This window comes from Ammospiza nelsoni, chromosome 1 (genome assembly GCF_027579445.1).
Source record: "Ammospiza nelsoni isolate bAmmNel1 chromosome 1, bAmmNel1.pri, whole genome shotgun sequence".
Classification (NCBI taxonomy): domain Eukaryota; kingdom Metazoa; phylum Chordata; class Aves; order Passeriformes; family Passerellidae; genus Ammospiza; species Ammospiza nelsoni.
This window is the reverse complement of record NC_080633.1, coordinates 110,596,017-110,610,258: the sequence shown is the minus strand read 5'-3', so window position 1 is coordinate 110,610,258 and position 14,242 is coordinate 110,596,017. Positions and strand designations below refer to the sequence as shown.

At 41.8% G+C, this 14,242-nt stretch overlaps 1 protein-coding gene across 1 annotated transcript in view; it reads left to right on the top strand.

The window, feature by feature from the left end:
• GAREM1 (GRB2 associated regulator of MAPK1 subtype 1) overlaps positions 1 to 14,242 on the top strand; it is a 99,626-nt gene that overhangs the window by 71,624 nt on the left and 13,760 nt on the right. The window contains exon 3 of the mRNA XM_059474450.1: positions 5,664 to 5,794. Coding sequence (XP_059330433.1) covers positions 5,664 to 5,794 — 131 coding nt within the window. The remainder of the gene's footprint in view (positions 1 to 5,663; positions 5,795 to 14,242) is intronic.

Genomic DNA, 14,242 nt, shown 5'->3' with positions numbered 1-14,242 from the left:
ACAGGTGCATCTAAGAACCAGATTTGCTGAAGTGTTCTTTTGGCTTATGCTCTTGAACTCTGCCCAGTTATATCAAAGATCATCATTTTGTGAAGAAAAACAAAGTCATTTGCTATCAGTGTTATGCACAGGAATGCTGAAAAATATAGGCAAGAACTGTCTTTTTCCAAAATTATGTATATTCTGGCAGGTAGAACCTTTCCTTTTTGAGTAGCTCTGCAGTTCTTTGAAATACTAAAATGCAGTCAGCAGTCAACAAATAATATGAAGCATAAACCTCTGCAGTACTTTTACTACCCTGCTGTGCTGTCTGCACATTCTTGAGGAGCACTGAGCCTTGCACACAGCCTCACAGAGGGCTGTGAGATTTACTAAATAATCAAAGACAGACAATACAGCTCCTGCCTTCTTGGAGAAGCATTTAGCAGCTAACACAGCTGAGCAGATGTTTCAGTGACCTCCCATGTTTCCTATTGATGACATGCATTTATGTTTTTTTAACAGTTTCTTTTTCCAGCTTTTCTTTTTCATGTATGAGGATAAGCATGCTCTCATGCTTTTATATCAATGAAAACTTGACAGTTTGTCCAGCCAGAGAATGCCTGCCATAGATAAAGACTGCCTGGGTCTAGGTACAGTGCAGTCACTGTACAGAGTGTTTCTGTTTTGGAAACATTCTGGACTGTGGGAAACTGCTGGACTATTTGAGGGTAAGGGGTAAGTCACTGCAGAAACCAGGGGATCTTACATCACAGAAGTATCCTGGATGAGCTGGGTTGGAGTTAGGAATGTGTGTAAGCCTGCAAGAACCTAAGCAATGGAAGCAGCAGAAGCTGGGACAGAAAGGGCTGATTAATGCCCCTGCTCACAGCCATTCCAGGGCCAATCTGGCAAGAAGGAAGATGGACTGATCTTCCTGCTCCTAATGGGTTTTTATAAATGCCTTCATAAACTGGAGAAAAAGCACTGGTTTAGGTCCTTCCTTGCCATTTTATTTTTCCAGACTCATTTCCACCAGTAGTAGATTTACTGTCTTTGCTGTAAGTACCTTCAGAGAGAAATAAGAATTCATAATCTACAGAGATAATATATACTAGGATGAAACTGTTCCAATACTGTGCCTGCCAGAGGCCAGAGAGAAAGATAAAGAGATATAAAGGTTGCAGGAGTTGTTCATTTCTCCCTAGCGTTTGGCTGCAGAGGAATAGCCATACCTGCTCAGTGGACCATGCAGGTATTAGGAATCTTTGATCTTTCTGAACCTTCACTGATTTACTACAGAAACATTTCATTATTCTTTTTGTGCTAGTGAGAGAGAGGGGTGAGCTTCTATAAAAGTATAGTTTTAGCTTTTTTTTTTTTTTTTTTTTTTTTTGTTAAATTCCTAATTAACACAAAGTGAAATTGCCCTGTGGTTTGTTCAAGCTTTCTGTCAGTTTTGTCAAATTCCAAAGAAATTGTGGAAATTGTGCCTTTTTCAAAGTGGAATAAACTTCCACTTTAACATGCAATCAAGCCATACTTATGTCCATTAAACTTGTGTTTCAGCCATGCTTTGTTTTTTTATGGAGGCTTGAATAGAGACCAGGTAGAAACATAGGAAGAAATTGTCTGCTTCCTCCTAGTTAGTTAGTTAGTTAGTTACTTAGCTAGCTAGTTAGTTACTGACGTCTGGTTCCAAAGTGTATTGTAGGCTCTTCAGCCCTTCTTTCTCTCCTTCCAATAAAACAAAGTCTGCTTTTTTCAGTGAGGGAATGAATTTTTAAAAACTATCTATAGAAAATCTCAAATTATAAACCCATCTTTTTCACGGAAGAGGCGTTTTAACGTCTAGCCCTGACAGCTCCCATGCACAGCATGCTTCTTGATTTCGTAACAGGCAGAGATTAATGCTGCCCTTCTCTTCTGTGCTTTGGGATCTGTGTGTACTCCTCTGTCGTCAACCTCCTCGTGAACTGCTGCTTATTAGCAGGGAGGGCACAGACGGCTTTGTGTTTGTGAGGCTCAGCTGAAGGACGGGGAGGATGGCACAGATAGCGACACAGACAGCTCTGAGCGTCGCTTTGTACCCAACCAAAGCTCCCAATGATGATTTCTTTTTTTTTCTTTTTTCTTTTTTTTTTTTTTTGCAGGAATGTGTAATTCTGCAGTAAAGAGCAGACTCTGCTCTCAGTTGCACACAGCCTAAAGTGTTTGTTCTGTGTTGAGGAATTTGGGACTTTTTTTGTAGAACTTAGGGTTGCAGGGAGTAACTGGCCTTGTCTTGCCACCAGATTCACTGTTGTTAAATATATAACAGTCATAGAAAAATAGTATTATTATGCTTCCAAACAGAGTAACTAGAGAACCTAGAATTAAAGGCCACTGTCTCATTCAAAGGCCTGGATGAGTATTGCTGGTATCATGTATTACTATTCAGTATTTTGTTTTCTTTACTTGTTCGTGTGAATTCATGCTTTGTTACTCTGGCCAACTCAGTTCCCACTCTGAAGTGAGAATTCTCAATTTCTTTCTGAACTAGTAAAATTTTATTGCTGCAGTATACTGCAGTTTCAAAAAACTATTTAGCTTCCATGCAATATCATATTCACCTCAGTTCTGTTCATAAGCATGGAGTATCAAATCAGAAGTAAATCCACTGAGTCTCGATCTGTCTGAGATGACCTAAACTTGCTGTAGTTTGAGTTTGGGGTTTTTTGTCATTAAAAACTCTAATCATAGCTTGCCTCAAGTGGTAGCCACAGCCAGAAATCCTGCAAATCAGACCCCTGGATCCCAAACTGGGCAATCAGTTAGGGCTGCTTCCCAGTGGCTGTGTTGGTAGTCAAAGAGGATAACAATTGAATATAAACACATCCTCAGGTCAGCCCATGGTGAAGGAACACTGTGTGGCATCTGTTAAATTTAAGAGCATCTTGCTCTTAGTGACTATCTGAAGTACATCTACTGGCTCTGTGCTTTTGAGTAGTGGCTTTTCTGTGCTGTCAGATGCTCCCTGGCACAGCTCATAGTCTCTGCTGCTACATGATGTCCTGGCACACCCTGACTCCATGCACAAGGGCACCTAACTTCACTCATCTTCCCCACTCCTCAGTTTCTTTTAGAGGAAAGTGGGGTGCCTGTGAGGAAAAGGACCTGTTCAGCCAGGGAATGCATCTTCCTCTTGGTTAGGCTGTGGCTGACAGTGAATTCCTGAAGACAGGATTTTCATGGTCTGTGGCAGACTGGGGATTGAAAAGCACAGCTCTCTCTTCGTCTCCATGTGCGTGCTTTGGCATCAGTCATAACACACTTCCCAGCACCAGTTAACTGAGCAGCTTCCTGCTAATTTTTCAGATTCCCTTAGTCCAAAGGTGTTGGCTGCCTGGCCCCTCTATTGCTTTGCACCCAAAAGGGCTCAAAGCAGACAGGCTGAGGAATTCAGCTTTAGTATGCTGGCATGTTTCTATTGAGTATGTGAAGCATTTTCCAAATGCTTGTCTGCTGTCAGGTTTCCTGTGGCTACCCATACTGTCTGCCAGGTATAGCTTTATCACTCCTACAGTTTGTAGTCTTAATCCCAGAGGTTCTTTAAAGCTTATGGAAAAAGAGTTTGCCAGAGTTTTTCAAGATAAGAGGGTGTATCTACAATGAAAGTTTACCGTCAGTAAGCAATTAAACAAATTTACAGGGAAGAAAACCTCTGGGCCTGCTAAGCACAAAACCTTATCCCTGCACTGTCACTCATCCTTCAGCCATGAGTTCCTCTGAGAGCTGGGAAGGAGATTCTGGGTAGTATTGCTAACTGTGCATTAACTCCAACCTGCTTACACTGCTGTTGCTTACTCCTGTCTAAGGTGGAATGCTGCATGAGGCTGACCTGTGCTCTGACCCAGAGAAGCCATTCCTGCTGTGGTACATTATAGGAAGGGCTTCCTCAGGTCGGACCAGAATTCCTGTGGCTTCTACCCAGTGCTGGTCTCCAAAGTACATGAATTGCCTTGGTTGAATGTCACATCATAGCATGTTCTGGAGCAGATACAAAGTTGGGAAAAGTCAACTGATTTTGGGAAGCGTAATGAAGGATATTAAAACACTTGAAAAATCGTCCTGCAGTGAGAAATACCAGCATCTGTAGTTACCCTGCTGATAATACTTCAAAGTTACCATGATCACTTTAGAAAGACAAAACATATGGAAGGGTATAAAAGGAAGTACTCTGCATTACAAGTTGATTTTCAGGGTTACAGCCACAGAGCTTTTAACATACTGATTAAAAGGGTGTGCCCCTGGCAGCAGGTACAGCTGGGGATGGGCAGCAGTGCTGAGCCTTTGCTGTGGCACCTCTCCTGAGGGGTGGGTGAGTGGATACATGTGTGTGCACACACCTGGCAGGGGCAGGACAGCTCTCTCTTGTGGGCGCCAGGGCTCGCTGAGTTTGCGTTGTCTTCTGCTCTTGTCTGGCCTGAAATAGTTCAGTGTGGGTGAGTTCTCCCAGCGTGTCACAGAGGTCTCAAGCCTGATGGGATGTAAAGGGGCAGCAGGGTGCTGAGCACAAGAATGCTGAAGGAGTGAGAAAATATTTCTGTAGGTTGGTGACATCCTCACATGCTGGATGTATTTTAATGAATTTCAGTGCTATTTGGGAACAATAATCCAGTGCATGTATTGCAGATTTTAAAACGTGATTTACAGGAGCTGCAGCAACCATAGATTTTGTTCAACCTTTTTCTCATTTTCTAAAGTTGTTTTTTACATCAAGTCCTGCTGAGACCAGCCTTTAACTTAGTAGTAGTTACCATTTCTAAATTTGGAAAGATCACTCCACTGATTTTAAGCTTAAGTCAGTAAAAAAAAAAGAAAGCTTAAGTTTAACAGTAAACTGTCTAAACTTTTCTTATCTCTGTATTTATAAAATAAAGTTTTAAATCTTGTGTTCATAGTGCACACAGGTGATTGATATGCCTGGCTGTCCCTGGCAGGTCTGCCTGGGGTGGCTCCCTCCATGTTAGTTCTTGCCTTTTACAAGAGATAGAAAATAGCCCAAGTTTTCATGCTGGGGGGAGGTAAAATTAGCAAGAAACACTTCTTTCTCGTGCTCTTCTGAAGGCAGACACCTTCAAAAGAGTTTTAAATGTGTGTGGTTTAATATCTTATGTTAGCTAAAGTTCTCAAAGGGTTCAGTTTATCATTAAGGAAAGTTAGATGCTGTTGCATTCTTAGGGAAGCCCAGGGGTAAAAGCCTACTGTTTGATGATGCTAAAAACAAACCCAAACTCCTTATGTTTATTGTTTTGGGGTTTTGTAGGTGTGGTTTCTTTCTGTAAAACTTTTAATATTAAAGGCCCAAAAGTGCTATCTGTACAGATACTATGACACTGAATTAAGTACACAAATGCAAATGCCTCCATGATTATTTACTATTTCTAGAGAGCATGTGATAAACCAATCTTTTTTAATTTCACTTTGGCTGCTACATGTTCTTTTTATTCCAAGCCAGTGAAAGTGGGTGTCTTTCATGGCAGGTTCAGGAGACTCTACAATCTTTCGTCTTCTTGTTTGGTTGCTAATAACTGGAAAAATTGACCGAGCAAAATGGTGCAGAAGTTGAGCCAGCAGTTGCCACAGTGACAGTTGTCCAATATAAATATCTTACAATTCTTCTGTTTATCATCTGTTTTCAGGGCAGTTTAAGCTGCTGGAGCAAGACCGAGATATTAAGGAGCCAGTGCAGTATTTTAACAGTGTGGAGGAGGTGGCTAAAGCATTTCCTGAACGAGTTTACGTCATGGAGGAAATAACATTCAACGTTAAGGTAGTCCCTGAATAAATATTTGTCCCTGTCTAAATGATTAACTGTTGCAACCTTTATATACATGGCAAGTGAGCAGTGGCGCTGAGTGGGAAGTGTGATTTTTGAGACAAACGAGCCTTTAGTGTTCCACATTCAGTGATGGTGCTCTTTGGGATCATTTCTGCAGTCTTAAATCAACATGTCCTCTAAGGGCTCTCCTGCCCTATGGCACTTTGGGGAGCAATCCTGATGATCCATTCAATAATTCATCTAATTAGGATACTCCTGCCAGATTTTAAACAAATGTTGTTTGTTGCCCCCTTCCTCCTCCCCCTCCAGCAGTCTGAATTTCATTCTCTGCTAAGCAGCAGCTGCTCAAATCCCTCTCCAGAAAGCCTCTTTCTCAGAGAGCACGCAGGGTGAAATGATGAGGTTGCTTGTCTCAAAATTACTGCAGCTAAATACCATTGTGAATAAAATAACAAAAAAAAAAAAAAAAAAAAAAAAAAAAAAAAAAAAAAAACCCAAAACCAAACCATGCCAAAATAAAAAGACACAGTTGTTCTCTCTGTGCATGTGTGTGTTTGTGCACAGCTCTCAGCTCTTGGGCTCATGAAAGGGTCACTGATCCCACGAGAGGGTTTGCTATCACCAAATATGCTGCAGTGCAGGGGCACGAAACAGTGAAATCACAGCTTGTTCTTCTTTGTCCTACCTACACGTGTGACGCTGCACAAGGTAGGTCAGCTCTGCCGTGAGAGCAGAGTGGTCTCCAGGCTTATCTGGTTGGTTTGAGCAGCAGCACCATCTCAGACTGGTAGAAGAGCATCCTAGAGCTGGTGTGCAATGGTGGAAATCTGCATCGTGTACCTGCAGGGGAAACTGGCTAATACTGGTGGTGCAAAACCAGCCTGGAATTTCCTGGTCATTTGTGTATCCGGTTGGGCTTTGTGTAACAACCTTTTAATGGCTTTTTCCTCTTTCTTGCACTGCTACAGCTGGGAGACACCAGCAAGCACACAGTTTTTATAGGTGTAAGTGGAAGAGCTCATCAGTTAATTTACTCAGTGACTAAGACTCACACCTTGCAAGACAGTAGGTTGTTTTCATTTGTGCTCTGCATTAACCTAAGCCTGTAAAACAGAGGCTTTCATGAATGAAGGCTAGGTGAGAAAGTTGGAACACTTCTGTAAATTTAGGCAAGGGAACAAGAAAATTTTATCTCTGCTCAGAAAAAATCCTTGTGACTGCTGGCCTTATCCAGAGCTGTGCTGTTATTTCTCTTTTGACCAATGACCAAACCAAGAGAATGGCACAGTAGAATGTGCAGCTTTGATTTTCTAGTGCAAAAAAGTATTTGTCTACAGGCCTCTTTAAACCTAAAATGCCATATCTTGAGTTTACCATGAGTGGTTTTAGAACTCTTTTTCATATATGGCAAACTGAGAAATAAGCAAAGCTTTCTGTTAGATATCAAATCCATTTTTAAGGTTTTTATAGTGATACTCCTTAATGTAAATAACAGTAGTATAATCCAGGTTTAACCTAGTTACACAGTTATCTTGGCAGTATTCCTCTTGGCAATTTTTCCAGTTTCATAGAAGTCTATTCCAAGGTTATCATCTTCCAAAAAATAAATGAACTTAGCAGGATTTATTAAAGTGTTTAATAACCCTTTACATGCAAGAGAATTATGTACGCTAAAATTTTAATATGGGAGAGATTTTGTCAAGCTGATTAGAGCAAAGGGAGGAATACTAAGTACAGTTGATTCCTGTCCAATGTAGCGTGCCTGTTTAAATTCAGAAGAGAGTATCAGAAGGCAGCTAATCCAATAGAAAAAAGAAAAAAAAAAAAGTCCCCAAAATATCTGGTGAAGCACTTAAGATGAGAAGGAGCTCTGAAGTCCAGGAATTATTTCTTATTCCAAACACTCAGCTCTTCAGTGGATAATTTTTGAAGAAGGAGCCTGTAGAGTTCCAAAGTGACCAGACAGTCGCTGTGTTCTTTTGTCTGTGCTTGTTGAGGTGCGTCTGCATGTGCCAGTACACCATGGTTATGATTCCACTTGGTGTGAGCCTTGCTCCTGAGTGTAAATGCTTGGCAGTTCCAGCAGGATTTCACAGCTACCACTGCCATTCTCCAGACTGCCTTCTCGCTGAGGTGGGCTGCAAGATCATTTCCAAGGGGCTTACTTTATTTTTGTTTCTTGTAATAGTTGTTAAAGGGAAAACTCAGCCACCTTATCCTAGCAAAGCAGGGGAGATGGTTCTCCTTTCCTTCCCTGTGGTTTTGCAGCTGGACAGGCTCTCTGGGCAGTGTCCTGATCCAGGGGGTTGAGGACCTGATGGGTGTTTGAAAAACAGCTGTAACACATGCAAGCAAATGCCCCTAGGAGGGAAAGGTGGTATCTTTTCAGAGACTAGCAAACAAAAATTTTGGGTTAAATAAAACTTCTGTAATGGCTAAAAGTACTTAGTAACTTTTTTGGCCATATGTACCGCACTGGATACCCACTTGGTCATTTCGAGTGGTGGCCAGCAGCATCTACAGGCACAGTAATTTAGAGTGTTCTGAGGATAATTTCACTCAGTCAATAGTTTAATCTCTTCCTGATTAAAAAATAGAGGCATTCTGTCCTTTCTTCCCTGACCAGATACTTGACAACCTTTTTTGTATTAGCATTCAGTGCATAATTGAAGAAGATTTTGTTTATGTTACAGAATTATGCTACAAAAACAAGAATTTTTTTTTCTATTGCTAGGAACAAAATACTAAGAATGTTGAGCTACCCCAGGACCCTGTCTTTTGCTGAAGCAACAGCAGTAGATGTCTGCTTTCAACTGCTCTGGTCTCATACAAATGGCAGTGTGTACAAACACCCAGGAAGCTATTTGCACCAGGTCTTAAAAACAAGACAAGGAACAAACACAGCCCCCACCCAAATAATACTGAAGGCAATTCACAAAAAGTTCCCTTAAAAAAGCAGCAGTATTGTCTGATAGATTGAACAGTAGACAAACTAGGAGTTCCTTCACTCTGAGAACCAGCTCACTTAGTGTTGCAGGAGCCTTCAGATCTTCCAGAATAACATTTTTTTCTGAATACATCACTTGGTCTCCCTGGAGAGTCTGCGAAGCTGTTTGCAGACACTTTCTAGAATGGAAAAATGGGTTAGTGAATTAACCTTATAATGATTCTTTTCTTACCTATCAAAGATATTGTATGATTGGTGAGAACTTTTGATACCTGATTTGTTCATCTTTTTTAATGTAATCCTCTTTTCACAGTGATTTAACTGTGTTGGGCCATACAATGTGCATTTTGGCAGAAAAAAATCTGTAGTGAAAACTTCGCCCTTTTTTTTGATGGTTTTTTTTTTTTTTTTTGGCAGATGGTAATGCAGTACAGTGGAGCAAAATTGATTTCCTGATTGTAATTCTGGTGGCTCTGATAAACTCACCCTGAGTTGCCATAAAGCACATATATAGGAGGCTGTAACTTACAGTGACATTCTTAAGTGCTGCAGTAGTGACTTTCTTGAAATGAGGTGCTGTGTAGATTTTGGCTCCGGAGTTTCAGGCAATTCATAATACTTCACCTCAAGAATTAGTGCTTTAGTGGCCTTGTGGCTTGATGCCAGCCTTACAAAGCAGCAAGAGTCAGCTCCAAGCAGTTTGGGTTTTTTCTTTTTCCCCTTTGCCCCCGGTACACACAGGCTCCAACCCTGGTGTCTTGCGTTGGCATTGCAATCCTGTGGTTGCCTCTTTTCCTCCTGGAAAAAGGTGGATGGCTTGAGTAAGGGAAGCACTGGAAGCAGAGCTGCTGCTGCTGTGTGCCTGCATTGAGGTACCTGTGTGGGGGTCCTGCTCCAAAAGAAGCCTGGATGGCAAGTGCCACTGCCTCGGTGGCTCCTGACGTCCCACATAAAGAGGCACTCCATGTTACAGCTCTGCAGTGCTACCTGCCACATTTTGGGGCAGTTTTAGATCACTGATTTATTTGAGACGTTCCTTAAAGAGCACTGAAGTCAGCTGTTAATGTAGCAATTAGGCAAAGTCCCTCTTATCCCAGAGGGAAATGCATGAAGACTTTTTCTTGCTGATCCTGTCTTGGGGAAACAGACATTTATAAAAGAAAAATGGGATACTGTCTCACTGAATTTAGCCAACTGTCTTGAAAATGTTTGCTCTTTTTTTTTTCTGCCGACAGCTCTCCTGAAGACACTGTTTTACATTTTAAAATCTTTTCCAATTTTTGTGCCCTGTAAAAAAAATATATATATCTAATATATATGATCTATTAAATATATTTGTAGTGCTACAATTGGTCCCTTGGCTCTAACAGTAAAAACCATATGCAGTAGCTGTGAATCAGAGTCTTCAGTTACAAAGAGCTCTAACAATTAAAAAAAAAATCCTAATTGTATTTTTAAAGTGAATGCAATGCCTGCATTACTCTAATAAAGTCTAGCAGCTATACCTACCTATATAAAGCCACAAATAATTTTTATAAAGGTGTTTTATGTGTCCAATTAAAGACTTCTGCTTCAAACTATAACAAATTAGAACAATTGAGGTCCAAGACAGCATATTGACTCGGGTGTTGCCAAAATCTATTATTGCTAGTTACCCTTTCCTTAGGCAAAAGGAATATTTTACCTGAGCTTTTCCAAAAAACAGTTTTCTAAGTAATCATTCCTTGCTTTTCTGATGCCCGTCTTCTGCAGGACTTTTCAATGGCTTTTCAATGTTACTGAAAAATTGCATGAGTCTTAAAATATAAAATATTATAGTGACTTAGACCACTGAAGTTTTGCAGTGTGTTTGGCAAGATGTCTGTATGCCTGTAAACTTTCTGGTCAGCATCCTGGCATCAGCAGTGAGCAGATAGTATGGATTAACAGCTGGCAGTTGGAAGGGAGAAGGCAAGTACAATAGGGAGGAAGTTCTGGATCTCTGGGTCTTCTGCATTTATTTTTCAGCTTGAATATCTACTCCTGATTCCTAGGTGTAATTGGGAGTGTGGTGTGGCAAGCACTGCCTCTTTCACAAAGCTGAGATCACTGGTTATTCTCACCTGTTACCAATGAAAACTGGATGAGAAGAGCAGAAGAGGAGCGAGTGCAAAATAAAACTGCAGGAGTTCTTACAGTGCACGAAACATTATTGTTAAAATGTATAAAGCCCTCCTTGGATATGTGATGCAGCTGAGTGAAAACCTCTTGGGTGTTTTCTGCCTTCTGTAGTGTTACCTCTTTTCCAGAATTTTTATGAGACTTTAGGAGTTTACCACAATAATGTATGATTATTTCTGCACTAGTCTGTGATCTGGACCACCTTAACTCTGCCAGTGTGCACTGCTGCTTGAGTCCATCATATACCAGGGATATGCTGTGTCACATTCACCAGCTGGGACCTGCCACTAGCAGGTCCAAGTGTCTGAGACAGTGCAGGGCTCTGCTACACCCCAGCAGCAGCTGCATTGCAGGAAGCAGAGGGGGCCCAGGGAATGGTCTCAGCAGGGTTGTGAAGGTGCAAATCCTGCTGGGTCAGTGCTGAAAGCTTAGAGGGTAGAGGGAGATAAGGCTGGTGTGGGACTTCCCTTTCTGCCTTCCAGGAATAATTTATGATATGCACTTTCATGTTGTCTATAAGTGTACTATTTGGCATGGAACCACAGAATCATTTAGGTTGGAAAAGACCTTTGAGATCATCAAGTCCATCCATTACCCCAGCACTGTCAAGTCCACCAGTAAACTATGTCCCCAAGTGCCACGTCTTCACATCTTATAAATCCTTCCAGGAATGGTGACACAACCACTTTCCTGGGAAGCCTGTTCCAGTGAATGACAAACGTTTTGGTAAAAAAAAATTTCCGGATATCCAATCTAAACCCCCCCTTCCCCCAGTGCAACTCAAGGCCGTTTCCTCCTGTCCCATCTGTTCTCAGGAAATGCTCTGCATGACTAATTCCTGGGCTTCTGGAGGCCTGTGAAGCTCACCAAAGGCAGTATAAAACTAAGCTAGAGTCCATGGCTCTTTGTTGATTGGTCTGTAAGTTTTGTGGCTGTTGATAAAGTGAAATGTTTGAACAAGGAAGAGGAAGTCTGATTTTCATATGTCATTGGTACAAGGACAAAGTAAGGATCATTTAGCCTAATGATCCTTAGCCTTTGTAATCTTCAGAACAAAAGCTGAGCAGTATCTGTGCACTGTTATGTTTTTTGAGAGAGATATATATGATATGTGTGGTATATCTTTGTTGCCAATATGCTGGAACACATATTTACCTACCAGTTTTAAAGTATAAGCAGCCCAGTGGGATGTATCAGCAATCTTAACATCACCATAAGTAGAATTTATTAGATAAATTTATGAGATCTTAGACTTTTCATTTCATGTTTTTGGTTTTTATTATAATTTTGAGCAGCAAGTGACACTTTATATTTTTGTTTAGAAGAAAGAATGCAGAACAGTGTTTTTCTTAGCGTGCTAAACTAGAACTATGGCATCATCTTTCTTTTCATAGAATATCATAGAATATACTGAGTTGGAAGGGGCCCATGAGGAAAATAAAATCCAACTCTTTGCCTTGCACAGGACACCCCAAGAATTGCACCATGTGCCTGAGAGCACTGTCCAAATGCTTCTTGAACTTTTGTCAGGCTTGATGCTGTGACCGCTTCCCTGGAGAGCCTGTTCCTATGTCCAACCACCCTCTGGGTGAAAAGCCTTTTCCTGATATCCAACCTAAACCTCCCCTGACACAACTTCAGGCCTTGACTCCTGTCACACAGAGAAGAAATCAGTGTCTGCCCCTGTTCTTTCCCTCATGATGAAGTTGTAACTGCAGTGAGGTCTCCCCTCAGTCTCCTCTTCTCCAGGATGAGCAGACCAAGTGACCTCAGCTATTCCTCATACGGCTTCTCCTCAAAGCCCTTCACCATCCTCTTTTGGATGCTCTCTAAGAGCTTCATGTCTTTTTTACATTGTGGCACCCAAAACTGCCCCCAGCACTAAGGTGAGGCCGCCGCAGAGCAGAGCAGAGCAGGACAATCCCCTCCCTTGCCTGATGCTGGCAGTGCTGTGCCTGATGCACCCCAGAACACAGCTGTCTCTCCTGGCTGCCAGAGCACTGCTGACTCATGTTCAACTTGCCATCATCCCAGGTCCCTTTCTACTCTGCTGCTCTCCTGTATCTCGTTCCCCCATCTGTACACAGATTGAGGGTTAAATTCAGCCTTATTTCACCTGCAATGATCCTGTGACTGTATTTTTTAAACAATGAAAAAAATGTTTTGCAATGTTTTTAATTGAAAATAATTTTGTCTTTAAACATGTCAGTTGACTCTAAAAGCCCATTTGCTGTTTGGCTGGTTGAAGAGGATGGCATCAATAAGTAGCTGCTCCATAAGACCCTCATTGTAAAGCTCAGCCATTTAGTTACCTCTGTGGTTCCACTCTGACCCACCATTTCCTCCTGCAGTGTCTTGTTTGTTTGGGAATCACCAGGGAACTGTAAGTTGGCCAAGGAGGGGCTCCCACAGCTGCAGGTTGTGACACCTCCCTTGCTCCAGACAGTGTCCCACAAGTAGTAAAGAAAAGCTGTGATGGTGCAGCATCAAGTGAAAAGTCCAACAATATAGCTGGCATTGTCAAAGCAGCCATTTGTGGGGACTTGTTGATTCTAGAAACCAGTATTCTTACAGAAAATACCCTCTCAGAAAGAGAACGGGGAGATGGCATGGTACAGGCACAGAGCCCTGTGTGTCCTCAGCCCCTATCAGCCCCTCAAAGGCAGGGCTGTGTGGCTGCAGCTCCAGTGCAGTGATCTGTGACAGTGTGAGGAGAAACCAGCAATGAATGTCACATGGGCCTTATCATCAAAAGAACTTCCAGTGCTTTCATTTCATGTCAGGGTGTTTCAAATGCTGCCAGGCCACTGGTGCAAACTGTGAGTGAGTATTACGTACCATAAACCCTAGTGGTTTCCTGGATTAGACCAATTAGTGTTTGTTTAGATAATTCAGAGTTTGAATGACTTCCTCTCCGGAAGCCCCGAGCCTGAAGTGCTAAGGCGGCGCACCTCACCCGAGCTGCCTGTGCAACTGCAATTCTGGCTTGCAGAAAATAATCACAGCTCTGCAAATACAGAGGGATTGCAGGTCATGTCTTAGAAGAGGAAGCATTATTCACTGCGCTTGTCAGTTATTGACTTACTGGAATTACAGCTTTGATTTCGTGCAGTTGTGTGATGATACCAGGCTTTGAAGCTTGGAGTTTGAACTTCACTCAAGTCCATGAAGTCTTTAGGGATTTTGGAGGTGAGGAAGGGATATACAATTTTAGCATATGTTTTCATTGGCAATTTCTTTAGTAGGTTCAGTTTCTCAAATAAAATGCAAATAAAATGGTCTATAACAGACCAGTAGTGTTTATCTGGTGCACTTTCATTTGTGAGTAGGGA